This window comes from Muscardinus avellanarius (genome assembly GCF_963383645.1).
Source record: "Muscardinus avellanarius genome assembly, chromosome: 8".
Classification (NCBI taxonomy): domain Eukaryota; kingdom Metazoa; phylum Chordata; class Mammalia; order Rodentia; family Gliridae; genus Muscardinus; species Muscardinus avellanarius.
Genome location: NC_137794.1, coordinates 2,032,450 through 2,059,890, shown reverse-complemented (window position 1 = coordinate 2,059,890; position 27,441 = coordinate 2,032,450). Strand labels below are relative to the sequence as shown.

General features: G+C 60.6%; 1 protein-coding gene across 3 annotated transcripts; it reads right to left on the bottom strand.

Annotated features, from left to right (window-relative positions):
• Positions 1-1,595: 1,595 nt before the first annotated feature.
• FOXP4 (forkhead box P4) lies at positions 1,596-27,441 on the bottom strand (the record flags this gene model as incomplete). Of its 3 annotated transcripts, none has more annotated exons than XM_080700479.1 (16): positions 1,596-1,719; positions 1,919-2,091; positions 2,372-2,438; positions 3,685-3,806; positions 6,476-6,577; positions 7,168-7,244; positions 7,329-7,527; positions 7,588-7,671; positions 8,604-8,691; positions 9,276-9,380; positions 9,587-9,797; positions 9,882-10,029; positions 10,831-10,917; positions 11,218-11,340; positions 15,887-15,982; positions 27,235-27,441. In XM_080700479.1, 16 exons carry the CDS (start codon positions 27,439-27,441, stop codon positions 1,596-1,598), a joined length of 2,013 nt encoding a protein of 670 aa, XP_080556605.1. The 3 variants fall into 3 exon arrangements, with proteins under 3 accessions (XP_080556605.1, XP_080556606.1, XP_080556604.1); XM_080700480.1 differs by having other exon boundaries at positions 7,329-7,497; XM_080700478.1 differs by having other exon boundaries at positions 7,329-7,671.

The following is a 27,441-nucleotide window of genomic DNA, read 5'->3' as shown; positions in this document are numbered from 1 at the left end:
GCTGCTCCAGCGGCCAGAGGCCTGGAGGGGCCAGGGGGACCCAGGGCTGCCCTGCAGAGGCTGCAGGCCCCACCCTAGGTCTGAGCATCTGAATCGCCTCCCCACCCTTTCTTTTCCTTCCCCTGACTGCCCAGGGCCCCTCGGAGTGGGCTTGAAGGTCTCCTTTCCAACCCAAACTCCAGCGCTCTAGTCCCGGTAAACACGCATGCCACCTGGATATGCATGGGCCTGCGCAGCCACCCCCTCCCTGCCCAAGACGCAGCACAGGCCCAGAGAGCAGGGGCGTCTGCAAGGGCCGAGGCCAGGAGCCCGGCAGCGCCCGCCTCCCGTCTCCCTTGGGAGACACCAGCAGAACTTGGATTTCAAGCCTATGAAAGAACTGGGCGCGGGCTGGGACTGTGGGGGAGACTGTGCTGCCCGGCACGGGCCCTCCCCAGTCCCCGCTGTGACGCACACAGGGCCCAGTGAATAGAGGATGTTTAATATTCTGTGCTGGTCGAATGACACACGGGTGGGGGTACATGGGGGAGGGACGGCGGATCCCTTGGGAGGGCGCCTTGTGAGGGGTGCATGTAGGGTCTCATGGGACTTGTCCAAGGAGTCTTCGCAGCAAAGGGGCCTGGCCAGGCATCCGCACCCGCGCCCAGTCCTTGGCCTTCAGTGGGGCCCCCATAGGGGGTCTGTGGAGTCTCGCTTCTCCAGGTTTTGCTGGAATCCACACCCCCAGTGTGGAGGGGCCTTGGTCCTAGGCAGGGATCTGGAGAGCCCCAGGAGTGCCCTCCCCTCCCCTTCCACCAGGCAGGGCAGGGGTCCTCGGGGGGGTGGAGGGAGAGGGTCTTGCCACCAACAGACGCTGTAAACTTTGGTTTAAACAATAACTTAAGTGGAGGGGGCTCCCAGCCTGGGGGCCGGGGCGGCAAAAGAAAGAAGCCAACAAAAAGTTTTGGTTTTTGCTTCCGGAGTAAGAAAGGTCTTTGGTCATCCATTTAACTGGGGGAAAGGGAGGGAGGCTGGGGGACAGTACGAGGCCTGGCGGGGCACAGCGGGCAGCGTCTGGCCTGCCCCATGTCCGGCAGCTGCAGGACCCCTGGGCTCGCCCGCACCTGGTCAGCTGGGTCGTCTTAGGTGTGGGGACAGCCGGAGCCAGGAGGTCCTGCCGGCCCAGACCCCACAGAAGCGCAACTTAGCCCACCCAACAGCCTGGGCTGGGCTGGAACTTGTCCCCCGGGCCTGGCGGCTGGGAGCTGGGCTGGAGTTACTTCACAGTACAGAAAGGAAAGCGGAAGGGGCACAGCCCAGGGAAAGCCGGGGCCAGACAGCCGGCCCGCGGGGGCTGGGGTGGAGAGGGCGCTCCCGGGTGCTGCTGCTGGTGGTTGGGGAGGCGGTCTTCAGATGCAGGGCAGGGTCTGGGCCCTCCGTGTCCTTTGCTGGTCCCAGACCAGAGTCGTGTGTCCCCTCAGGGCAGGGCAGCCTGGCCCAGCCTGCGCCATCTGAGTCCCGGAAGTGCCTTGAGGTCCAAGGGGCTGTGTTGTAGGGGTAGGGGCCTGGATTGGGGCCTGAGGGGTCTCACCCCCGCCTTGCCTGCCCCCAGGCCCTTAGGACAGCTCCTCTCCTGGCAGCTCCTCCTCCAGGTCCCTGTCCTCCGGAGGCCCCCCGGCGCTGGGGTTGGGGGGGTCTTCCTCGGCCTCGGCGGGCTCCTCCTTCACCTGCACCTGCTGGCTGAGGGAGAAGGGACGCCGTGGGCACCCAGGCCTTCCCTCACCTGCGCCCAGCTCATCCAGAGCCCTCCCGAGGAGGGACCCCATCACCCTGAGGTCTGACCTCTCGCCTGTCTGGGAAGGGAAAAGGGGGGCGGTCACCAGGCAGGAGGGACGGAGGGGGTGGGCGGGCCCCTCCAGGTGCTGGCAAGCAGGCTCACCTGTACTGGGGCGGGGAGAGGCGAGGGGGGCTGCTGCTGCCGTTGCTGGGCAGCGGCTCCACAGGCGCACCCAAGTCGTCGTGGCTGAGGGGCAGCAGGCTGCCGGTGGTGGAGCCGGGGTTCAGCATGCCCGGGCTGTTGAGGAGGGGGAAGCTGCTCTCCGCCAGGGCGGCCTGGAGCACAGGGCGGGGCTCAGGGCGGGCTGCAGACAGGGGCCCTCCCCTCCCTGTGCCGGGGGCATCCCCAGGTCATGCTGTGACCCCATGCACTTTCCAGCTTTCCTGGAAGCCATGCCCGGTTTCCCCGCCAGGGAGCACAGGACCCCACTTCTTCCGGAGCCTCGCCTGGAACCCAGGGGTGGGCTGGGCCCTGGGACAGGTGGGGCCGAAGGTGAGTCTGGCCCTCTGCAAGGGGTCTTCTCCGCAGAGGAGGCCGGGGCTGCTGGCCACCTACCTGGTAGCTGGCATTAAGTGCTCCGTAACTGAGGCCGGAGATCATGTTCTTGACCAGGGTGGGGCTCCTGGGGAGAGGCTGGGGCTCAGTGCCTTGGGGGGCAGGGGCCCTTCAGGCTCTGTGCAGGGCCTCCTGGGGCCACAGGGTCCTGTGTCAGAGCTGGGAAGCAGGATCCCTCCCTTTTTGTCCTCACATCTGGACACACATCTTTCCTTCTCTGGTCTACGTTTCTGATATTTGGCGAAGTGAAAGCTCTATCGTCTAGTTTCTTGTCTGCAAATCCTGGTCTCTTACCAACCCGAACTCTGGGACGTGCGACGAGCCAAGTGTTCAGCCCCCCTCCCGTCTTTCATACAGAAGGGGCTCCTTGTTGGGGGAGGGGTCCCACACAGCGGTGTCTCCCACCACAGCGGGGACGCTGCGCACAGAACCTCTCCGGGTGCTGGGGCTGGCCCCATGCTGCACAGCTGGAGGGGCAGAGGTGCCCTTGAACCCAGGCCTTGAACCCAGGTCAGTAAGAGACACGGACTGTTCACGGGGCCCACCCCCATTTCCTGTGCCCAGCCCCTCCACTGCATGGGGCAGGGAGGCTCTTGCCTGGGGAGAAGGATCCTTGAGGGGAAGGGGCATTCCAGCTATGTCCCGACTGGCTCCAGGCCTCTGTCCTGGCCCAAGAGGGACAGGCAGGAGGCGGCTGGGGTGGGGTGTCTGGGGTAGTAAGAAGGGTGCTACAAAGAGACAAAAGGGAGGTTCTGACATTCTCTGGCCCTGAGTTTCCATTTCAAGTGAAATTGCTATCCGGGCATGGTGGCCCACTCTTATAATCCCAGTATTTGGGAGGCCGAGACAGGAGGATCCGGGTTCGAGGCCAGTCTCAGCTACTTAGTAATGCCTTGTTTCAAAATAAAGAATAAAAAATCGGGCTGGGGATGTAGTCTAGAGGTAGAATGCCCCTGGGTTCAATCCTTAGTACCATACCAAAAAAGAAAAAAAAAAAAAAAGGGCTGAGGGTGTAGCTCAGAGTAGAATGCCCCCGGATTCAATCTCTAATACTGCTAAAAAATAAAGTGCTATGAGCACCAGGCTCAGCGGCACGTGCCTATAAACCTAGTGACTGGAAAGGCCAGCAGGAGGGTCACAGGCTTGAGGCAATTTATCTAGGCCTTGTCCCAAGATAAGAAGTAAAAAGGGCTGGGGAGCAGCTCAGGGTGGAGCTCACGCAAACACGCAAGGCAGGCCGCGGCCCTGTCAAGTGAGGTGAGGCCTGGGGTCGGAGGTAAGCACGCGCGAAGCAGGGATCTGGGGTCGCGTACCCCGTCATCTTCGGCGGCCTCCGCTTCTGGTACTCCCGCTCGTCCACCGTCCACACGGCGCCCTTCACGTTCTCCACGCGGACGAAGCACTTGTGCAAGCTTAGGTTGTGGCGCACGGCGTTCTGGGGGTGCAGTGGAGGGCTCGGGCGTGCCCAGGGGACCCCGGGCCAGTCCCAGGTTCCATCCTGAGGATGGCCGCCTTCCCAGCCACGGGCAGGCGGGCCCGACCTGTCTGCCCACTGGACGGTAAGCGCAGAACCTGCATCCTGCGCTTTTACCGACCTCGGCTTCTGGCCAGCATGGGTCAGATCCGGCCGCCCTGGCATCTCAGGGAGCCTGGCACAGCTGTCTCAGGCACACAGGGAACTGCAACCCAGTGTTGACACGTTTGGGAAATGACCCTCGCGGCTCCCTTCATGATGGGCCCTGGGGCCTCTGGGAGCCATGGCCTATCTACTGAGAGCACGAGGTATACATTAGATGCCTAACACTCCAGAGGAGCGGAGCAAGGAGAGTGTGTGAGGGAAGGCAGGGAGGAGGGAGGGGAGGAGGTGTCACCTTGCGGCGGGCAGGACAACTACAGGAATTGAGGCTAGCTGGTTTGTGGGACATGAGGGCGGGACATCCCTCCCCTCGCCCTCCCCGCACTGCGCTCCCGCTCTCCTGACCCTGACCATCAGCCCCAGCCGGGCACCCAGCCGGGCACCCTGTTACCTGTGCCCTCCCCTCCCCAACACTTCTCTTTACATTTCTAACCCAGAGGAGAGCGGCAGGGCGGTGGGGCCCCTGGAGAGCCCCCTCCCTCGCTCTCCCATGCTTGCCACTTGCAACCGGCCCGATTTCATTACCAATTTTAATTTGCCTCTAATTAAATCCTGTGTACTTTTCTGACTCGCTTGCTAATCCACGAGGGGGCCGGGCGGCTGGAGTGGAATCTCTTGAAGCGATAATTACAAACGGCCTAATCACGCCGGGGCGCCTGCCTCGGAATAAATTTGCCCGCATTATGGGGCTCCGATCCTCCGCTTTGCAAATGAGAATGACCCCAATTTCCGAGGATGGCCTCACAGGGGCTCTTTTCCCTCATTTCGAAGCCTGATTCGTGATGAGAGACTAATTCGTTACGCTGAAACATTAACGGCAATTTAAGGGGTCTGGCGGGGGCTGAGTAAACAAAGGAGGGCCCACAACACAGGCCTGGGAGGGGGTGGACGTGGGGGGGGGACACAGGGCGGGGATAAACACGGGGCAGGGGATAGACACGGGGTAGGGAGTGGACACGGGGCGGGGTGGACACCGGGCAGGGGGTGGACACGGGGCGGGGGGATGGACACAGGGGAGTGGGGACCGTGGGCTTGGCAGATGGCAGCTCTGTCCCCATGAATAGCAGCTGGCCTGGCCCACACCCATCCCAACCCTCTGCCCTGGCCTGAGGCTGGGCATCCTGGGGTGGGGCCCAGAAAATGTAAAAGAGGAGGGAAAGGAAGAGGCCAAAGTAACTTGGGAGGAAGAGAAGGACCACAAGGGTGGAACCTGGAGGAGGGAGGGGAAGCTAGTGTGGACAGGGCCTATTTCCCAAGTAACACAAACAGGGCTTGGCTGGGAAAAGGCCCCTGCTGGTCAAAGTGGCCCTCACATGAGCTGCGGGGGCCTGCCGCACCACAGGCTGTGTGCACGCAGGCCAGGCCAGGCCGAGCACTGCTGCCTGGGGCTGCTGGTTCAGCCACTCACTTTGCTGGCCCGGAGGGGCTGAGGGGAGAAGGAGGTGGAGACTCGACCCAGGCCAGACACCGGGTGGTGTGAGGAGGCCGCCCACAGCAGCTCCTTGGATGGCAAGCAAGTGCGGTGTGGGGGAGAGGAGGGTGGGGGAGGCGCTGTGTCCCCAAGCAGGGAGACCCTTTTATGGAAATGGGCCTCTACACTGCGCCCCTCAGGGTGGAAGGTTAATACATAACATCAGAGTGGCTGCTCGATCACAATGAGCCCTGTGTCCGTCCTGGACTCTGTCGTTTGTAAAACCTGCTAACTGACCTGGCCTGGAGGCTGCGCGCTGGACCAGGTGGCCCCCAGAAAACCCTGCGGGACTGGGGCTGGCAGGAAATGACATCACTCCCAGCCAATCAGAACAGCTGTCCCGCCTCACAGCCTCACTCTCAAACTAGGGGCGTTAGGCTCCGGCTGCACCGCACACTCAGCGCCTGGGGCCTAGGAACCCAGCGTGCGGCCCGCCCCACCCAGAACAGGGGAGAGAGGCCTGGCCTTGCAACTTGTTGAAACTGGGCGACTTCCAAGGAGACAGCCTGTTTAACTGCAGTGTCAGCACTGGCCAGCAGGGGGACTCAAGAGCCAAGAATCCCATTAAAATCTGAGAAGAACCCCCTCCCCACAGGGGCTAACACTTTCTACCTGCTCCCAATTTAGACGACACCTGCCCACCCTGCAGCGCGGGCGCACGCGTGTACACACACACACACACACACACACACACACACACACACACACACACACACACACACACACAAATCTTGACAAAAGAAAAGTAAATGTCAGCGCCCCAGCCCACATCTTTGTGTCCCATTTTTCTAAGGCCCCTCTTGCCTTTCCCTGGTCCCTCAGGAAAACTTATGGCTGAAGGTGTTGAAATGACTAATTAAATCGAGACAATTATCTTCCTGCCACTGGAGGAAGAGCTGGGGAGAGGTGTGCCTGCTTGTGCCCGGTGTGCGGGGCCACAGGCCTTCAGCGGGGTCTGCGGCCGGTGGGGCGCGTGCCGGGTGCCCGCGGGCCTCACCTTCCAGGTGGCGGTGTTCCTGCGGAAGTAGGCGAACATCCTGGTGAACCAGTTGTAGATCTCGTTCAAGGTCAGCTGCCTGTCGGGGGTCTCCAGGATGGCCTGCGGCGCGGAAGGGGCTCAGTCTGGGCCTCCAGGGTGGCGGCCCTGTGCTCTCCCCCTCCTGCCAGGCTCATGTGGGTGAGACGGTGGATGGGTTCTGGGGTCCCTGAAAGGGGCAGGCTGGGTGCAGCCTGCGAGGCCAAGAGCAGCCCAGCTGGCAGGCAGGAGTGCTCCCTGGAGGAGGCAGCTTCCAGTGCCCTGCCCGGGATCACGGAGGGGTGCTGTGGCAGAGGCATCCTCAGCATGGGGGTGTGTGCGAGAATGTGCACAAAGCCTGTGTGCTTGCACAGGGGGCACTGGAGAGGACCCGTGTCACCGTCAGTTCATGCACTAGTGTGAGCATTAAGACGTGAGGAGCGTGGACACCAGGGAGGGGACAGAAGGGGGGAAGACAGAAGGCTCAGGACAGCCTGACAGCTGCCACGCGAGGGCATGCCTGTGGAGATGAGCCCAGGGACTGCTCAGTTCAGCACCCGGCCTGCGGCTAAAGGGGGGACCCAGGGCGGGAGGGTAGCGAGGGGGGTCCTGAGCACCCCAGGCCCCCCCCAGAGGCAGGACCTGGACTCTGCCGTGTGCGTCCGCAGGCTTACCTGGCGAATGAGGGAGGCGTAGGTGAAGGGGGGGCGGACGTCAGCGTTCTTGTAGAACTCGTGATTCTGGGCCAGCTCTGCAGGAAGGCAGAGGATGTGGCCATGGGACAGGGCCTCCCGGGAACTTGCCCCCCAGCGGCCCCGCCAGCCCCAGCCCTCACCTGAGGAGATGGGGGAGCAGAACTTGTCGTTGCTTCTCCTGCGGGCAGGGCCCCCACTGTGCAGGGAGGCTGTGCCCAGGCCAGGGGGCCGCAGGGGCGTAACTGGGGCGGCAGCTGAGGTGGGGGGGTGCACCAGGCCGTCTGGGAATGGGTCCGCGGAGACAGTCACCTTGGAGGAGGAGCCAGGGGCTGGGTTCAGCTGTGGGCAAGGGGGCGGCTGCCTAGGCCCGCGCCTTCCCGGGGGGTGGGGGTCACTCACTGGCTGGCCGAAGGGCTTGGGCTCCGAGGGTCGCATGTGCAGATGGGCCATCATGGCCTGCAGCCGCTCGCTCTCCTTGGCGAGCTGTGGAGAGGTGGCCAGTGAGCAGGAGGCAGCAGCTCTTCTTCCTCCACATCCCACCTCTTCAGAGAGACCCCCTCTCCCACCTGCCTCCAGGTGAGCACCCAGAGGCCTCAGCAGCCCTCCGCCCTGGCCTCACACCCTCAAAGGCCAGCACAGGGGCCACCAGCTCGGTCGGAGGGGCTCTCTCCTCGCTCTGGACCTGGCCGTCAAGGGCCTCCCCGGGCCAGGCAGGAGCCCACCACGCCCCTGCCCTCTGGGGACCTCCTCCCAGCCAGCATGACCCTTTCCTTCCCAAAGAGTCCAGGGGAAACAGTTGAACAACGCCCAAGAGCCGGCACTGTGAGTGGGGGTCCTCTTGCACTGAACGGAGCCGTGAGGACGGGTGAATGGCCCACTAGCCCCATTCCTCAATCCCACAGAGGTGTCAGGACGACACTCTCGCCGCAGGGCGCTAGCTGGGAGCCAGCGCCAACAGGTGACTATTGACCGGCTGGCTGATGGACTGTCTGCAGCGGACTCGGGCACTTCCAGCCCAGGGAGCCATACTGTCTGGGCTCTAACCCCAGCTCTGTTGACCACTAGCTGAGTGGCCCAGCAAGTTTCGCCGGCTCCTTGGGCATCTGTTCGCTCTGTGTAAAGCAGCAGCGGCCACACAAGGCTGCCAGGAGCCTTTGAGCTCTCCAGGGAGAGGGGTAGGAGGCCCGGAGCGGATGCTCCCTGCTCGTGGTAATTTTTGTGTCTATGTAGCGGGAATCTCTTTTGCAGAGCCGCCCCAACCTGGGATAAAGCCTCAAAATGCAGATGTCTTTATTCTCGCCAGGGTAATTAGGACCTAGAAAGCTCTGACTGGAGGAGCCGCCCCTCTGCTAGGGACCCTCCTGGGTGGGCAGGCGGTGGGGCAGGCCCTCCCGCCAGCCAATCCGCGGGCACACCTGGATCTCCAGCTGCTGCACCACCTGCATCTGCACGCGGCACTGGGCGGTGCTCCTGTCGTCCAGGGCATGCTCCGTGTTGAGGTGTCTTTGGGAAGGAGGGGTGGAAAAGAGAGCGCTGGCCCGGCCTTCCTGAGCAAAGCTCCACCCCCCGGCCCACCCTCCCTCCCGAGGCCTGAAAGGCAGACAGACCAGGAGATGCAAAGAATAGAAGGGCTGAGAAAAAGGGGCCACAAGCCGGGCAGTCAGCCTCCTTTGATGTCTTTGCTAAAACCCCCTCTACAGAGAGGTCTAATTGCAAATGAACTAATTAAGTAAACCTCTGACGAAGCGTGAAAACAATTTGTTTGACCCTGATGCTGCAGGGTCTGGGAGATGGCGGAGTTAATCAGTCAGTGACAGCCCCTGGCACGGCTGTGGCAGCTGGCGCCTGCTGCCAGCGCTGTCCACCTCCCACCCTGCTGCTGGGCCCCAGCCCGCCTCAGGCCACCAGCTCCCAGCTCCCAGCGGGCGGCTGTGTTGGGGGCAGGGGAGCCCTAACACAGATGGGTTGGGGGTGCTTAGGGAGTTAGGGGGCAGGGAAAGAACTGGATGCCCCCGGAGCGAGAATGTTGGGCAGCTGCAACCACGGCCCCAGGGACCAGCCTGGGACGGGGCTGGGGCGACACCTACTTGATGAACTGGCCCAGGTCCTCACACAGGGTCTCGCAGCCCGGCCACTTGCACTCTCCGTGTCCGTAGAGGGGGTGGGAGCTAGGGGTCTCCTCGTGGGAGGAGCTGGAAGGGGGCAGGGAGGCGGTGGTCAGAGCCCCCAGGCTCCCAGCAGCCCTGGGTCCTGCTGGGCACCTGTTGCCTGCTCCTCCTCCTCCAGCTTTCAGGAGGACAGCACAGGGAGGGGGCAAGCGCCTGGGCCCGGAGCTCAGCCCCTCCCGGCCCCACCACAGCGCCGCCCTGGGGTCCAGGCTTCCCCGGCCAGGCCCTACCTGTCTCTCCGAGATGTGAGCACAGTTGGCTGTCCATTGGGCAGGGGGTGGTGGGGGAGCGGAGGGGAGACCTTGGAGGGGGCTGCGAACGAGGTAGCGGTGGCGGCTGCGCCAGTGAGGTCCAGCCCCTCCTGCTTGACGCTGTCCTCAGCAGGCTGCCCGGGGGCGCCCTCGCCCTTCCACAGCTGGGGCAGGTCCGTTGGGCACACGGCTGCGGCGGGAGACAGGGAGGCTGGCCAGCACAGGGGTGTGTGGTGGGGGGGGCTCGGCGATCTGAGGGGCGGAGGGGACTCACCTTGCGGGAGGGTCTGCAGGGGCCCCGAGGCCTGGCTGGGCTGCAGGCTGACTAGCCCCTGCCTCTGCAGGCTGAGCAGGTGCTGCTGCTGCAACTGTTGCATCTGCAGGAGCTGCTGCTGGAAGGCCAGCTGCTTGTTCCCCAGGGCCTGGGGGGCAGCCCGCGGGGGCGGGCAGAGAGGGGCGCTGGCCTCAGGCGAGCTGTCCGGGCTCCACCCTGCGGCCACCCCCTCCCAGGGCCTGTCAGCCCCCGGAGCTGTCGTGGCGGCGTCTGCAGCTTCTCGGCCAGCCCAGCTTCCATAGGGCTGCATGCCTCTCGCAGTAAACACACGCATGCACGCACGCACGCACACGCGCAAACACACAGCCAGACCCAGACACGCAGCACGCCCTCCCTCCTCCTCTCCCTCTTCTCCCTCCCCCGCTGCCTGGCGCTCTTTCCCGCAAGGCAGCTGTGTGCCTGGGGGGGCTCATCATCATGATAGATGAGCCCCCAGCCTTGGGGCCCCTCCCTCCCACATGCCTGGGCCCCCTCCTGTGCTGGGGGGCCTTTTCTCCCCTCCACCAGATCCTGTCCCCTCTTGCTTTTTAGACACAATCAGGGACCGGATGGGCATCAGCTGGCTGGTGGGACGGGCTGGGGCCAGCTGCGTCACCATCCTGTCGCCCCCATTGCACACGGGGGGGGGTGGGTGTCCCAGGGCTCCGAGCTGGAGCTGCCCCTGCCTGCCTGCCCGGGGAGGGGCTGGCGAGTCACTGAGGACAAGACAAACCCAGCGTGGGACAGGTCCCCAGGAGGAGCGAGGGGAGCGCAGGGACCCAGGGGCTTTGGAAGGCAGAAGTGGGGTGGGCGGAGCAGCGTCCTGTTCTCAGGCCCAGGTCAGCTGAGGACAGCCACCCCGAGGTGCACACCCTGCCTGGCCCCCGCCCCTCTCCGGGCTGCCCCTCACCTCTTTGGGCGGCGGCTTCCCAGCCTGCTGCTGCGTGAGGAGTTGCAGATGCAGCTGCTCTTGCTGCTTCTTGTAGTATTCCTGCAGCTGGGAGAGGGGCCAAGGCTGGGTACTGGGCAGGGTTGCCGGCCCTGTCAGCCTGAGGGTGCGGGGTGGGGGGGGTGTTGGGAGGGGAGGTGTCCGCAGCGCTCCCGGCTGCCTGCCCCCGTAGTGGGTCTCCTGAACAGGCCGGCATGTCCCAGGACTGCCCTTCCCTGGAGTTCCAGAGATGGAAGCGGAGTGGGCACGTGGAAGATGCGTGGGGTGGGGCTGTGGGGCTGGCCTCTGGGCTCTGGCCTGGGCAGCTTGGCCCTGCAGTGAGTGCAGAGTCTGGGCCACAGCACTCACCTGCTGGAGCACGAGGGCCTGCTGCTGCTGGAGCAGGGCCTGCAGCTGTGCAGGTGACAGGATCTGCTGCATCTGCTGCGGCGTCAGCACCTGCGGCGACATCATGGCCACGGACACGGGCACCTGGGGACCCGCAGGGCCAGGTGAGGTGCCAGGCCGGCCTCTGGGAGGGAGCCTGCGGGCTCTGGGCCTGCTCTGCTGCCGGCCTCCGGTGTCCCTGGACCAGTGACCTGCTCCCTGCTCCCTGTTCTGTTTTCCTCTTGTCTACCTCGTGAAGTCACCACGAGGATCGGCACTGACACAGGCCCCAGCCTGGCACAGCACGTGATCGCCAGGGCTGGCTGTTACTGCAGTGTTGGTGGGTGACGCTTTGAAAGACTTCAAGGAGCGGGGAGGCCAGTGCCTGCGATCTGTCTAGACCACTGGCCAGGGCAGTCTGCAGCCACAGGAGGGTCAGAGAGCCGCCCAGGACCCACTGCACCCCACACCCAAGCACGCCCGCACTTGGGCATCCATGGAGAGGGCACGTGCAGTGGCCGCTGGAGCAGCCTGTGCCTGTGTGTGCACCACCATGTCCAGCTGAGGCGCAAAGGTGGGCCGGCAGGAGGCCAGGAGGGCGGGCTTCCATTCCCAGCTGTGTGGAACTTGCTGTGCGACCCCCAGCAAGTCACTTGCCCACTCTGGGGTTTGGTTTCTTCCAACACAAAACACAGAGACTGCATAAGCGGTCCCCTTCTATTTCGGGGCAGAGCTCCTGCCCTGGGCCAGGCCCAAAGGGCCTATCTGCAGGGAAAGGTTTGGGGGGCAGCGGTGGGCAGCGACACTTTTGCTGGCCCACCCCCTACAGCCCTTGGGCCAGGTGGGCCCCAGCTGCTATCCTGTCCTGGCCCCCAGTTGTAGCAGGACAGGCATCCTGGTGGGGCTGCTGCCTCCCCACCAGAGTGGAGCCCCACACATCCAGGATTCCAGTCTCCCCACTCCCAAGCTCTGGCAGGGGGCCTGGCACCTGCAGGCAGCTTGCTCCCTTGAGCTGAGGCACCTCCCCAGCAGCCTCCCCAGCAGCGCCTGGGGCAGGAGGGCCCAGCAGGGACTTGTCCTAGGCTAGTCCCTCCCCTATCCTAGCCCCTGTGGGGTGGGGAGAAGGAGCCGTTCTCCTTCCCAGTCCCTGCCAGGGGTACCACTTGGCCTCCAGCCACCCCTTAAACAGTGGATCAGGAAATCCCCGGACTGGGCAGGCAGGGAGGGGCAAGGGATCCAGGCACACCAGGAAGTCCCGGTGTCCCCGCTCCTCTCACTATACCTGGGCTCACCCTGACCCCAGCTGGCCTCTGTCCAACAGTCCCTGGAGGTGCAACGACCCAGCTCTTTAGTCATGGATGGCGTGAAGAGCGGCTTCTGGGGATGTGTGCACTAACCTGTGGGAGCTTCCCTGGTTTGTGTTTAAACCCATTTCTACCCTGGAGAAGATCCAAGGTCTGGGATTTAGGGTGGTAGGCCTTTAGGAGTCAAGCCCAGGTCTGTAACGGGCAGGGATCCCAGTTTTCCACGCCGCCTGCCCCTCTACAGAGCGGGCCTGGAGCTGGGCCATCCAGGGCTCAAGGGACCCAAGTAGCCGGGAGCCCACAGCAGGACTGCATCCTAGGGCTGGAGCCTGAGTCTGTCTGTTGGTGGGCACCCCGTGGCAGCTGGGGTGGCCATGCAAAGCTCTTGGGTCTTGCCATCCAAACACTTGGGTTGCAGCCGGGCATGGTGGTGCATGCCTATAATCCCAGTACTCGGGAGGCTGAGACAGGAGGGTCGCAGGTTCAAGGACAGCCTCAGCAAGTAGTAAGGTGGTCATCAACCTAGTGAGACCCTGTTTCAAAATAAAAATAAGCTGGGCGTGGTGGCACACATTTGTAATCTCAGTAGAGGATGATCGCAGGTCTGTGGCCTGCCTCAGCTACTTGGTGAGGCTCTCTACAACTTAGTGAGACCGTTTCAAAATAACGAACAAAAAATAGAGCCAGGCATGGTGGTGCATGCTTGTAATCTCCATTCGGGAGACTGAGGCAGGAGGATCCTGGTTCCCGGCCAGCCTCAGCTACACAGTGAGGCCATTTATAATTCAGTGAGACCCTGTTTCAAAATAAAGAATAAAAAATAGGGCTGGGGGTATAGCTTGGAGGTAGAATGTCCCTGGGTTCCATCCCCAGACCCGCAAAAATGAATGAATAACTAAACAAATAAGTAAAAAACAGGTCTGGAGTATAGCTCAGAGGTAGAATGCCCCTGGGTTTAATCCCTGGTACCACAAAAATATAAATAAATACAAATTAAAATAAAAAAATCAGGCGGAGGTCTGGTTCAACCCCCAGTAACTGACACACACACCTGGGCTGCGTAAACACGAGCTGGACGTGCCCGGCGCGGAGCTGGCCCCTTAGATGTCCCCTCTCACCTCTTCCCCTGCACACCCAGCACAGGCTTGCACACGGGTGTGAGCACAGGGCCTGGGGTTGGAGTCCAGCTGCTCAGGCTCTCGTGCCTGCAGGTCCCTGTTCTTTGCGACCGCCCAGCCTCAGCTTCCCCGGGGCTCGGACACCCAGCCTCCCCAGCTGCACAAGAGGACGCCATTGAGCCGGCAGGCGGCGGGCACTTGCCTAGTCTTCTGTGTCTCACCTCAGACATCCAGAGACTGTGAGGAAGGCACTCTTCCTTCCTCAGAAGCAGGAGACTAAGAGAGAGGACCCCGGGAAGCTTCCCTGGCCCCTCCCGCCATGCCTGCCAACTGGCCGAGCAGCTGGCGGCACAGGCTGGCACTAGGGACCGCCTGGCCCGCACTTGTCTGAGTGGCCCAAGGGGGCCGCTCCCGCCACGTCCCGGGGTTCTGCGAGCTGAGCTCCCTCTGCATCCCTGCAGACCCGGGCCAGGCTGGGATGTGTCAGGAGCGGCCCTCGGCCGCTACTGAGCTCTGCAAGGCCATGAGTCCCATCTGGAGGGTGTCCAGGGCAGCTAAATGCTTACTGCGGCCCTAACATGGGGTGGGGGAGGCAGGATAAGCGACCTGGGGCTCACAACAGAACTCTTTCCAGGCCTTGGACCCTCTCCAAGGACAGAGACCCCACCTGCTTGGAGACTGGACTGAGGGTTGAGATAAGGAAGGTATCCAGGGTGGAAGAGAAGGGGTGACGGGCAGGCGGGCTCCAGGGACACTCCCCGAGGCCCACACGCCCGTCCACCCGGCCTCGGGCCTGACAGCACTTAAGCCCTCTTGCTGCTAAGCACTAGGCAGCAACGTGGGCTGAGGGGGTGCCTGGTCCTGCTCCTTGTTGACTGGTGCGCCTTCAGATGGGCTACTCAGTGTCCCTGGGCCTCAGCTTTCCCATCTGTAGAGTGGGCCTAGTAACCGTGCCTGCCCACTGTGCCTGAGGACAAGACGACAGGCAGCTGGTGCAGGGCCCGGCATCTGCTCTGGCCCCAGAAAAGAAACACTGCATGGGGTCTCTGCCTCTTGGGCTCTCGGGAGGAGGCCTTTTAAGGAAGACCCCACAGCCTCCCTTCCCATTATTCCAGGTCTCAGTCTCCCCAACTCTAGCCAGCGGCTCGCTCTCGCCCTGAGTCAGCAGGCCTTTCTAGTTTGGGGTAAGGGTCCTGATTTGCAGTCCAGCCTTTCCTGAGTGTGGAAGGCGGCACTGGGCTGGGCCCAGGGCCGGCTGAGCTCTAGGACTTCTAGGCCTCGAGGCTGCCGCAGACCAGGTGAGGCTGCAGGTCCCGGGCCTGCCACCCCTCTTTGGCCCTGGCTCCCCCGCTGCGCCCCTCTGGGCCCACTCCTCCTGTGAGGGCTGCCTCCGGGTTCCAGACTGTTCGAGGAGCCTGACTGCTGATGCACTCGGCTGTTCACCCTGAACTTTTTCAAAGCACTTTCTGAGCACACATTCAGTTTTTATAAAACCCAGACGCTTTATCAGAGCACTGGAGTCCCCAGGACCCGGTCCTGTCCTGGGACCCTCTCAGAGCACCCACCCCACCCCTGCCTTTTCTCAGCCACTCTCTGGGCTTGGAGCTGGGATGCAGGACCAGCAGCTTCCCCGGCAGGGCAGAGCGTGGCAGCGGGCGTTGTTCACCCTTCCTCCCTTAGATAAACTTCCTTCCAGAGCCTGGCCTAATCCTCTCCCCAGGCCCCAGTCGCCCCTGCTGCTGGGTGGGGGTGGGGCGCTGCCCGAGTTGTGACCCATCCCGGTCTCAGATTCTCCCAAGTTCTTTGTGACACAAAGGTAAACAGACGGCCTGGCTCCTCATCCCCAAGCCCCCTCCCCCAGCCAGCCAGCCAGCCAGCCAGATGGGCCAGCAGGCTGGGGGAGGGAGAAGGGGCGAGAAAGGGCGGATTGAGCAAAGAAAAACAAAAGAGACACCGAGACACCAAGAGACAGGAAGCGGGAGAGACGGGAGAGTGGGCGGCCAGGGGGAGGGGCTGCGGAGAGGCCCAGGTGCCCCAGAGAGGACGGCAGGGTGACTGGGGAGGGAGAGCCCGGGAGGCGCAGAGGCAGCGGGTGTCTGCCCGGGGGTCCCTCCCCAGGCCCGGCCAGGATCACTGTCCGTGCCGCTGGGCCCAGGACACTGGCATGAGCAGTCTCTAGGGGGTCTCCGGCCCCACCCGCTCACCCCAGTGCCAGAGGGTGTCCCTCACCTGCACGGCAGAGGCCGCCTGCTTGCTGTCATTGCTTCCCGGGGGGCTCAGGCCCGAGGCCTGCTGCAGCAGGAACTGCCGGGCCACCTGGAGAGCCTGCAAGACAGAGGTGGGGGCAGGGCAGCACAGGGTCAGGGCAGGGGGGGGGGGCTGGGCAGCACAGGGAGGGCAGGCTGGGGGGCAGGGGGCCAGGCTGGAACGGGGGCGCTGGCCGAGGCCTGAGGCACTGTGGTGTCCAGGGCACGGGGCACGAGACAGGTCCCTTTTCTTGGGCATTTGCTGTGTCTAGCTAAACTCAACCTTCCCTCCAAAGGGCGGGCAGGGATTATCAGCCCCATTTTGCAGAGGAGACTGATTCCAGGAGGTGGGGCAACTCCCCAGGGTGTGAGCTCAGGAAGCGGGGTCCCAAGGCCTGCGGCTCCCCTGCGGGCACAGGGCCAGCCTAGAGGGCAAGGAGGCATCTCTGTGGAGAGCATGCGGGTGTGTGTGTGTGTGTGTGTGTGTGTGTGTACAGTCTAAGGTCAGTGGCACAGGCTGTGGACACAGGGAAGCTTGCTGAGTTCAGGGAGTGTGTGTGCGAGGCCTGTGGTGTGAGATAAGAATTAGGCTGAGTCCTGAAGGTGAGGCCTGGGCTCGCCATGGTGATGTGGGCTGGACCCTGAGCCAGAGGGGCCCTGGGGGAGTGAGGGGTCAGAGGACCCAGGAAACTCCCCACGGCCAGCCCAGCCCTCACCTCCCTCTGCAGTCAGTGGTGGGGTTGTAGGGACCTGTCCTGAATCGTGTCCTCAAAGACCTCCTGGGACCCGGGGTCACTGCGCCCAGCCCCTGATGCCCACGGAGACTGGGGCTTGAGTCCCCAACCACACCACTTCCCCTGCTGTGACCCCGGGCAGGTCATCCTGTCTCCTGAGATGGACACCAGCCATCACTAACATCTGTCGTGGCTCTCGGTGACTGAGAGGCGTATGCCCTCCCTCCTCCAGGGCACCTCCCTGGCTTCCCCGAATATGGCAGAGGCCGTCCATTTGTCAGAGGGACCAGGACCTTGTGTGGGTCATTCTGCAGCACCCCACAGACTTCCATCCTACCTCAGACACCTCCCAGCAGACCTGTTCAGGCAGGTCATGGTGGTGTGACTGCCCTTACCCCGCAGCCACTGCTGAGTCCACCGTGTGTACACACAGACACACACACACACACACACACACACACACACACACACACACACACGTGCGCGCGTGCACACGAGCGACCACCAGGCCTTAGGGGGTTGCCCTGGATGCTCTCTGGGGAGGCCAGCAGGAGGAAGCCCCAGCCCCACTGCCTGGCTCCTGCAGGTATAAGGACACATGACCTTTGTCCTCCAAAGACAGAGAGTGAGGGGTTGCAGGGTCAGAGGTCAGGGGTGAAGAGCTGAGTCCAAGTGACCCCAAGGGGAAACTGGTCAGAATGGGAAGATGAAGTGTCCAGACCCCGTGGGGGACAGAGCGGAGGGCAGCAGGTCCCAGTGCAGTGAGTTGGGGCAGCGGGGAGGTGAGTTCACTCCCCGCTCTTACTCTGTGGTTCGCTGGAGCATGAAATGACAAGATTTACAGGGAAAAAAAAAAAGGCCTGCGAGATGGCCCTCCCTGGAGACCTCCACACCTCCAGCCCTGCCCAGGGCTGACCTCCTCCAACCTGCCTCAGGCCAGGCTGCCCATGTATCTATTCTGTCTCTTCCTCCTTCACCCACTTTTTTGGGGGGTTGGTACTGGGGATTGAACCCAGGAGCATTCTACCTCCAGGTTATACCACTGTTTTATTTTTTTATTTTATTTTTTTTGGTACTAGGGATGGAACCCAGGGGCATTCTACCTCCAAGCTACACGGCCAAGCCCTATTTTTTATTCTTTATTTTGAAACAGTCTCACTAAGTTGCAAAAAGGCCTCACTAAGTAGCTGAGGCTGGCTGCAAACCACAATCCTCCTGTCTCAGTCTCTCAAATGCTGGGATTACAAGCGTGCGCCACCACGCCTTATTATATTTTTATTTTTATTATTATACTTTATTTTTGAAACAGGGTCTTGCTAAGTAGCCAATGCTGGCCTCAAACCTGTGATCCTCCTGTCTCAGCCTCCCAAGTACTGCCTGGGATTGCAGGTGTGTGCCACTGCACCCCGCTCCTTCATTCACGTCTAGGAAGTGTCACTAAGTAGCTGAGGCTGGCTGCAAACCGCGATCCTCCTGTCTCTAGGTGATCATGCTAGGTGTTGGGGTGACTGAGAAACAGAAAGTGCCCCCCCCCCGCGCCAGCCATGGAGACTCTGCACCCTGAGGGTCAGGGAGCACCAGGCCCAGGAGAGGAGGCAATGGTGCTGGAGTCCCAGGGCTGGGCATCAGAGGCAAGACCTCACCCCGCAGGCTCAGGAATTCGCAGGGCAGGCAGGGTGGTGAGCGGTGCTTGGGTGGCCACAGGAGAGGCTGGAGAAGCCCCTGTGCACAGGCGTGCACATCCTTAGTCCATCCCTTCCTGCACCGCCTGGGCGAGGGTGTTCCTGGTGACCTGTCCACAGCCCAGCCTGGGTCCGTGCTATGTGCCAAGGGGCCTGGACACCACCCCTGCCCGGTGTACCCTCGCCACCCACACATCCAGACCCCAGCTGACCACGGAGACCGGGACCTGAGGGCCCTGTGGCCTAGGATGCCGTCCTCCAGAGTGGCCCCCGAGGGATCAGGGAAGTCCCAGACTTTCTGAAGCCCCATCTGAGTCCATCTATCACCACAATGCTTGCGTGTCTACACTGCCTGCTGGCCCTGGACCGTCCACCTCCCGAGATGGAAACGGCAGACCCGGACAGCCCCAGCCCGCATTCTTTGGTCAGCCACACTGGGGCTGTCTTGAAGGCCAGAGGTTCTCAAGTGCATCTCGAGGCTGCACACCGCAGCCATGCGACACCCACTCCTGCAATTCATGGTAGCCCATCAAACACGGGAGGCAGGCCAGGCGACCGAGCCTGCCCGCGGGCTGGTGTTTGCATAGTGGCTGGCTGCTTTCAAAGCACTTCTAGTAGAGGTTAACTGGGGCTTCACAGTGCTGAGCGAGGCAGAGCAGATGTCACAGACAAGGAAACTGAGGCTCAAGTTCCCAGGGCCAGGAAGTGGTAAGAACCCACACCCCTCAAGCTGCCCAGCCAGCCTGTGGCACCACCGAGGGCCCCAGCCCCAGTGCCACGAGGCCTCTGTGCTGGCAAGCTGTCATGGCGAGGAGGCAAAGGTCAGCGAGGTGGTAAAGACCAAGAAAGGAACCCCAGGACAGAGTGGGCTCAGTGCCCCTTTCTCGGGGACTAGAGACCCCGAACACCGCTCTGGGTGGAAACAGCATCCAGAAGCCCACGCCTAGGACAAGCCAATGGGGGACACTGGAAGACAGGGTGACACTGGGAGCAGTCTGGCGCCCTAAGCCCCTTTCCTCTCTTCAGGCCTCGGATGAAAAGCGGAACAGCCAGCTCCGTGCTCTGGGCATGAGAGCTCATCTAGGTCCGGCAGAGGCCAGGGAGCTGGACCCAAGTCCTGGCTCCAGGCGCACCAAGCGACCTTGGTGAACGAGTCAGCCCCGAGCGGTGCTCCTCAGCCTGCAGGGACGGTTCCATCCTTGTCCCACAGGGGCACTGTCAGGAGTGCGTGCAGCGACGTACAGAGAACTTAGCACAGCACCTGGCGGTCTCGGCGTCTCAGATGAACATTAACTAGTCACCGTCACTGATCTTTCACCAGGCAGCTCCTGGTCACTTGCCCAGCACCACCCAGAAGGCCTTGCTAACGAAATCCTGGCCAGGCCTACGCCCCTCCCCCGGCCCTCCAGCCTGCCGACTCGGCTCCGTACTGAAGCTGAGCACCCCCCATTCAGAAGTCATTAGCAGTAGAGCAGGACTTACACAGTTAGGAACAAATGGCCAATGATGGGGGGGGGCGAGGGAGGTCGCTGGGACGGAGGGATGGGAGGGCAGCAGGGAGGGCTGCCAGAGAAAAGAGGGCAAGAGCCAGGCGTGGTGGGCACGCTTGTAATCCCAGCATTCTGGAGGCTGAGAAAGGAGGATCACAGTTCACAGACAGCCTCAATTACTTATTGAGGCCCTTTGCAACTCAGTGAGACACTGTTTCAAAATACAGGATAAATGGGGTTAGGGGTGGAGCTTGGAGATAGAACACCACTGGGTTCCATCCCCAGTACCACACACACACAAAATAAATAAATAAAATAAAATAAGGCTGGGGGCATAGCTCAGAGGTAGAATGTCCCTGGGTTCCATCCCCAGTACTGCAGCCAGCCACCCAATGAAGAAATAAATGAATAAATAAAATAGGGCTGAGGGTGTAGCTTGGAAGTAGAGGACCCCTGGGTTCAGTTCCAAATTGCCCTCTCCCTCCAAAAAAATTGCTGGTCATGACTCAATGGTGGGTAACAGTATCAATCCAGTGAGTCAGAAACAGGAAACGCATGCACACACTTCATGTGTGTTCATTTGTGGTACCAGGGGTCAGACCCAGGGACAGTCTACCTCTGAGCTACATCCCCAACCCTCTTTCATATTATTTTCTATTTATTTTTGGTACTGGAGATTGAGCCCAGGGGCCTGCAACCTCTGTACATACCTAGACCTTTACATTTCTTTGAAGCAGGGTCTTGCTAAGCTGCTGGGGCTGGCCTCAAACCTGCCTCTCAGGTACTGAGATTACAGGCATGTGCCACCATGCGTGGCTCATTTCACATATGCACTGCTCTAGTTTGTAAATGAGGCCGTGGAGCTCCCGAGGGGCAGTGGCTGGCCCAGCGTGACACAGCGCAGGAGTGGGGCTGAGCCCACCCGGCGGAGGCTGGGCTCCGCACAAGGAGGCCAGGTGCTGGAGCCGTCGACTGCGGTGGAAGACACACCACTAGTACACCGTGGCCTCATTTGGATTGTGGCAAGGGGCAGCCAAAAGCAACCAAGCCCAAACTTCTGTCTGCTGCTGGTGAATTTGGCAAATTCAGGATTCAGTCTTACCCAAACTGTGTTGACAGCTGGGTTTTCACAGGGGCAGGCTGGACTGAAGGGAAAGAGGAACTAGTGGGCGTCCAAGGGTGCTAGCCCCTCACCCCATCTCAAACCTGAAAAGCATTCCCAGGAGAGCCGTCCCCCCAGGCCAAGGACCGAGAGCACCGACGCCCGGGCCCTGCAGACCTCGCACCCAGGAGCTTACTATCTAAGGCTCCGCGGATGCTGAAGACACAGCAAACCCTGGGCCAGGATGAGCCCCGTGCAGGCCACAGCGACAGGCTGCCTGGACCGGTGTATGGCTGGCGTGGCCTGAGAGGACACTTCGTAATGATGGCCACCACTCTTCCACGGGAGGGGACCTCGTGGGTAACAGACTGTGCAAGGGCCCCGTGGAAAGACTTGGTGTATTAGAACTGAAATGGCAGCCTGAGGCTCAGCACAGGCATGGGGGAAGGCCAGGCCCCATTTTTATTTTATTCTGTACTTCAGGTTAAAAAAAATCAGTGGAGAGCCAGGCATGGTGGTGCACACTTAAAATTCCATTACTTGAGAGGCTGAGATAGGAGGGTCTCAGGTTCAGGGCCAGCCTCCCCTATTCAGTGAGATTGTTTTAAAAAAAGGGCTGAGGTGTAGCTGAGTCCCCAGTACCACACACACACACACAAAGAACGGAGGATTAAGACAAACGGTACAGTCTTTGAGGGTAGATACCTAATCTGCTTCAAATAGGCACCGTGTAAGTACATCCTGATATAAATTAAAAAACACCCTCAAAATGCAACTCCTGGGGGAATGGAGGGTGAAGAAATGGGGTACGGGGTATGAGGCCAGAGGTCAATGGACACAGCCCCTGAGGGAACTGACCAGGGGACACTCGAGTTCTTGACCAACCAGGCTTTGTCCTCCAGCAAAGGGACATAAAAATGAAATTATAGAGAAGGGGGGAAAAGAGGGGGTGGGAGAGGAGACCATAAAACCCCCAAAGTGATTCTATACTTTTTTCCTTTGGAAAAAAAAAAGCTTTTTGGAAAAGGCTGTAAATTTTTTTTACACCAACCTCGTAAAAATGACATCGGCACATTCTCAAATTAGAGCCATTAAAATGAAACCAGCACGCAGACACTGACAGGCCCGCGGGGCAGGCACGGACCCGGCGGCCTCGGGCCTTCCCGACAGCTGTCTGGAGGTGCCCCTCTCCGGATGACTTCTGGTCTGGGGAGAAGGTATTCACGAGCGGCCGGCAGCACAGGAGCCTTTGAAGCGCCCCTTCGCCCCTGCTCCTGAGCCCTGGGCTCCGTGCACAAGCGGGGCAGTCACAGCCCAGACAGGAGAGCCAGCTCCAGTGTCCCGGAGGGAGGGGCCTGGCCTGGCAGGGAGGGAGGGAGGCGGGGTGGGCAGGGGCTTCCCTCCTGGTCACACGGCCCGCCTGTCCGTGGACTTCTCCCCAAGCGGGTCTACTCCGAGGCCCGGCACATTGCACAAGGGGCTGTCAGTGTGGGAGGCAGAGCTGGAATGTGCCGCTCTCCCCAGGAAACCCCTGGGTAGAAAACCAGCTCAGCACAGGGGGCTCCAGGCCTAACCCTGCCCTGACAGGTTGCCTGGGGAGCAGTCCCCCACTTCAAAACTCACCAAACTTGGAGGGACCCTGCTTCGTAATAATACAGTAAAAAGTAAAAAGGGTTGGAGATGTGGCTTGCTGGTGGAGATACTGAGTTCTAGCCTCAGTATGCCAAAATAAAATAAAATGAAAATAAATAAATAAAAAATTTTAAAGGGCATTTAGGGGACTGAGACAGGAGGATCACGGTTTGTGGCCAGCCTCAGCTACTTACTGAGGCCCTCTACAACTCAGTGAGACCCTGTTTCAAAATAAAGAATAAAAAATAGGGCAGGGGGTGTAGCTCAGAGATAGAATGCTCCTGGGTTCCATCCCCAGCACCGGAAAAATAATAATTTTTAAAGGGGTGGGGTGAGGTTGAGGCAAAGAGAGGTCTGACGACCCCCCCCACCCCACCCCCGCCGGAGCAGCCCCAGGCCGCCTCTCCTCTCCGGGGCCCATTTTAGGGGGGGGCAAGAAGAGGGCTGGTGTGGCCTCTCTGCCCTCCTCACCACTCCAGGCTGAGGCACACATTCCCCAGCACCTGGGGGCTGAGGTCTCTAAGCCCAGGCCCAGGGGAGCCTCCGGCTCCAGAAGGCACAGAATCCTGATGAGAAACCAGGACTGGGACAACTGTGGACAGCGTGTGAGGTGGGCAGGCTGGGCCCGGCCCCCCGCCCACAGGGCACCCCAGAGGCTGAGGCCAGATGCAGGAGAGAGCATTCCACTCCACTCCCCTCCCCAGTCTCCCGGGGGTGAGTTTAAAGCCCATTGGCTGCAGAGCCCCCAACCTTTTGACTCTCGCACAGGATGTGAGCAGGGTGGGATTTGGCGCAGTCGCCACGGCAACTGCAGTGGGAGTTCCCAGACACTAGGCAACCCTCCCGTGACCCTCCCTGACCTATCACCCCTGCCACCCAGGGACAATGGGGACGGCTCAGAGGCGCAGCCGCGGGCAGCTGCCCGCCCCCAAGTCCACAAATCCTCTGCCGTGTCTCGTGTCTCGGTCCAGTACCCAAAACCTCCCGGGCCTGGTGCATACCTCCCCTCCCTCCCCCTACTCAGAGCGCCCAAAGAGTATTTGTAGGGTCCTTGGGGTAACCCCCACTTACTGGGAACATTTTTAAGGGGGGTGAGATTATCAGACACGAAACTTTAAGGCAACCTTTAAGGGAGAAGAGCCATTAGGGAGCCGGGCGCGGTGGGCACACGTGGCATCCCAGCATTCGGGAAGCTGAGAGCGGAGGATCGCGGTGTGAGGCCAGCCTCAGCTGCTTAGTGTGGCCCTTTTCAACTAACTCAGTGAGACCTGTTTCAAAATAAATAATAAAAAATAGGGCTGGGGGTGTAGCTTGGAGGTAGAATGCCCCTGGGTTCCATCCCCAGTGCCAAAAAAAAAAGAAAAAAAAAAGCCATTCAGTGGGGTAGGGGTGAAGCAGGCAATGGGGGGGGGGTTCACCTTGGAGAGGGGCTGAGCAGCCCTGCATCTCTAGTCTAGGGGACTCTGCAGTGGCAGTCGAGGTCGCCAACTCCAGCTGGCTGGCTGCCTGCGGGGTTCAGCGTGTGTGTGCTGAGTGATGGGGGGCCCTCGCACACCGCCTTGTCTCCCCAACAGGCTAAGGCTGCAGACTTGCTGGAAGCCTGGGGAGTGGAGGCTGGGATCACTGAATTGGGGGACCCTCTCTCCAGCCCGCCCTGGCAGCCACACCAGGTCACCCCCAGCCTGCCCACAGCGTGGAAACCCAGCGCCACCCCTTCAGTGCCGCCTGCGGTCTGTCACTGCTGACTTCTTCACCATCAACTCTTTGCTCCCAAAGGTCAGGACTGCATCTTCAGCGCTTGTTTACTCAGAGCAGATGGACAGGGACCAGCAGACAGACAGACAGAGAGGGCCTTGGAGACCCAAGGAGCGCGTGACCAGCGCAGGGTCCTCCCACAGATGCAGCCCCTGCCTCAGGTTCATGGCGCTGCGGGCTGGCCACTTTGGGGACAGCAGGGCTGCTCTAATCCTTGGTGGCACACACCTGTAATTCCAACATCTGGGAGGCTGAGATAGGAGGATCACAGGCTCGAGGTTGACCATAGCAACTTAGAAGACCCTGACTCTAAGAGAAGACATTAAAGGGACTGGGTGTAGTTCACAGGTAGAAACCCTCTGGTTTCAATTCCCAGCACTATAAAACAATGAGAGAGGAGAGGAAAAGAAGAAGAGAAAAGAGGGAAAAAAAGAGAAAAGGAGGGTGTGCTGAGCCTGACTGGACACCGGGAGCCTGAGGTCTAGCTGTAACTTTTAGGTCGCGGGATGAGTCAGTGCCTACCCGGCTGCCTCATCTATGAAGTGAGAATAATAAACTGGTGCCCCAGCCGGGCCTGGTGGCGCACGCTTGTAATCCCCGCGCTCGGGAGGCGGAGACAGGAGGATTGCACAGGTTCGAAGCCAGCCTCAGCTACTTAGTGAGGCTCTCAGCAACTTAGTGAGACCCTGTTTCCAAATAAAATATAAAATAGGTCAGGAAGTATAGCCGGGAGGTAGCCCCAGCAGGGACAGGGCAGCAGTTTAAGGCCCCGCAGCCTATCCAAGCGCTTCCTCTGCTCCTCCAAGGGCTTCCTGGTGGGGCTGAGGGAGGAGAACCATGGCGGGCATTCCTTTACACACGTGTTTACCCACAAACAGGAACGTTTGTCCTTGAAGTACCAGTATTACCCTTGAAGTATTAACGGATGGCCTACAGACTTGTTTTATTTTAATTGAAAATCTTGTTAATTTTTACTTCTGCAGGTTCTTTTCATAGTTTGGAGCCAACTAAACCTTTTTTTGGTCTCAAATATTTTCCTTGGCCCTGGGCACAACGCCCATCTCGAGCCCAAATGGATAAAACAGCTCTCCTTCTGCCTCCAAGTCTCCACCCCGGTTTATTTGTGAAACCGATACAGGATTTTCCAGGACTTTGGGATATTCCCCAAAACAAACAGGAATAACTGGAACGCAGAATCTGGAGGGTAAAGCACGGCTCGTGGGCAACGCAGAATCCTGGGCAGGACAGACAGTCCTGCCTCTCCCCACCCCAAACGTCTCTCCAGCGGGCCAGGGATCTGGGTTTCTGCTTTGCTTTAAACAGTTTTTAAAGAAGCTTTCCAGTTTGAATGATTCTCCCACCTCCTTCCACATTTGAAAAGTTTTACAGCTGTTTACGGAGAGGCACAGAAGGAAAGCTAGCCATACAAGATGGTTGAGCACTTCTGGTGGAGTGCAAGTTTTGTTGTTATTTTGACAATGGGTAGGGTTTTGCCCTTGGACGTTCTGTCCCTAGCAAACAGGGTCTGGCACAGACCCTGGAGTCTCTTCCCCAGAGAACCCGAGTAGGCAGGCTTGGGAGATGCCAGATAGCTCCCAAGGGCCATCTCCCTAGGGAAGAGACAGGCCCCTGCAGTCCAGTCCCCACTGTGGATGAGACGGAGTGTTTTGTTTTTTGTTTTGTTTTGAAAGTCCTCAGCTGAGCTGGGCGTGGTGGCGCACGCCTGTAATCCCAGCATTCAGGAGGCTGACAGGAGGATCACGGTTCATGGACAGCCTTAGCTACTTAGTGAGGCCCTCTGCAACTCAGTGAGACCCTGTTTTAAAATAAAGAAAAAAGATAGGGCTGGGGATGTAGCTTGGAGGTAGAATGCTCCTGGGTTCCATCCCCAGACCCGCAAAAAAAGGAAAATAAAGTCCTCGACTCTGTCCACATCCACAAGTCAGTGAGAGAGGTTTCACACACCCAAACTGCACCTAATCCTAACCTGGCACTTTAGGTGCTAAGGAGGCCGGGGTTCAGGGAGGCTGCCTTGTGGAGGCTGGCGAATGGAAAGGGGCTGGCTGGGACTTAACCCTGGTCCCTTGGGTTCCCAGGGGCCTTCGAGCACAGCGACCAGCTCAGAGCTGCTCCTCACCCTGGCTCTCAGGTGGTCGTTAGGGGTTCTGGACTGGAGGGTGGGAGGGACAGCCCAGGTGAACCCCGCCAGAGCAGTGTGCAGGTCGCAGGGAGGGCCTGCGAGGCTGCTTTCCCAGGTCCAGCACACCCCCAAGAGAATCCCAAGGCCAGGGCTGGCTGGGCCAGTTCCCCTGAACTTGCTGAGCGGGTGGGGCTGCGGCCAGGAGGCCCTGTTCATTCCCCACCCTACTGCCTTTTGATTCTCAGACAGGCTAGTCTTGAACTCTTAAACCCTGCACTTCAGCTGGGGACTCAGGAGAGGGAAGGGAGTCCTACAGGAGGCTCCTCTTCTGATCCCTAAAGTTAGAGGCCTGCCTTCACCTCCCTCTGTGCCTTTTTTCAGCGGCTCCCTGCCACCCTCCCCCCAATTTAATCTCTTCTCAGCCAGGGCTTGGATCCGAGACCCAGGCAGACTGGAGGCAGGGCCTGTTTTACAATACAAATAAAGCACAGATATCTCAACCTGCACTGCCACGCCCCCCAGCCCTATTGATTCAGCCAGTTTCCCAGGAGTGTGGCAGCCACAGAGGGGAGCCTACCCCCTCGAACAGACCCCCGAGCCTGCTGTCCAGGTATCTGTCTGTCCGTATGGCACGCCTGGGCTGCACCAAGCTCTGTGAACTCAGGTCTCAGTCCCACCTCTCCCCTGGGGCTCAAAGCGGCCACCAGGACCTTCTCCAGGTAAAAATGAGGCTGGTGGGAGGGGGCAGTGGCGGCCAGCCGGGGACAGGCCTCATGGAGCTGGCGCCTGCTCCTACCTGTTGCTGCTGGAAATGCAGGAGCTCGGCGGGGGTCATCTCCCCGTTGCTGTCTGTGCCAGCCGCTGCATCCCTACCGGGGCCACCTGCAGCCGTGCCTGCAGCTCCGGCCCCACCACCGCCATCGGCCTGCCCCGAGAGGCTGCCCACGCCGTTCTGACCCGCGGGAGCCGACCTGATTGTCTCCGAGGCAGATTCCACCATCAT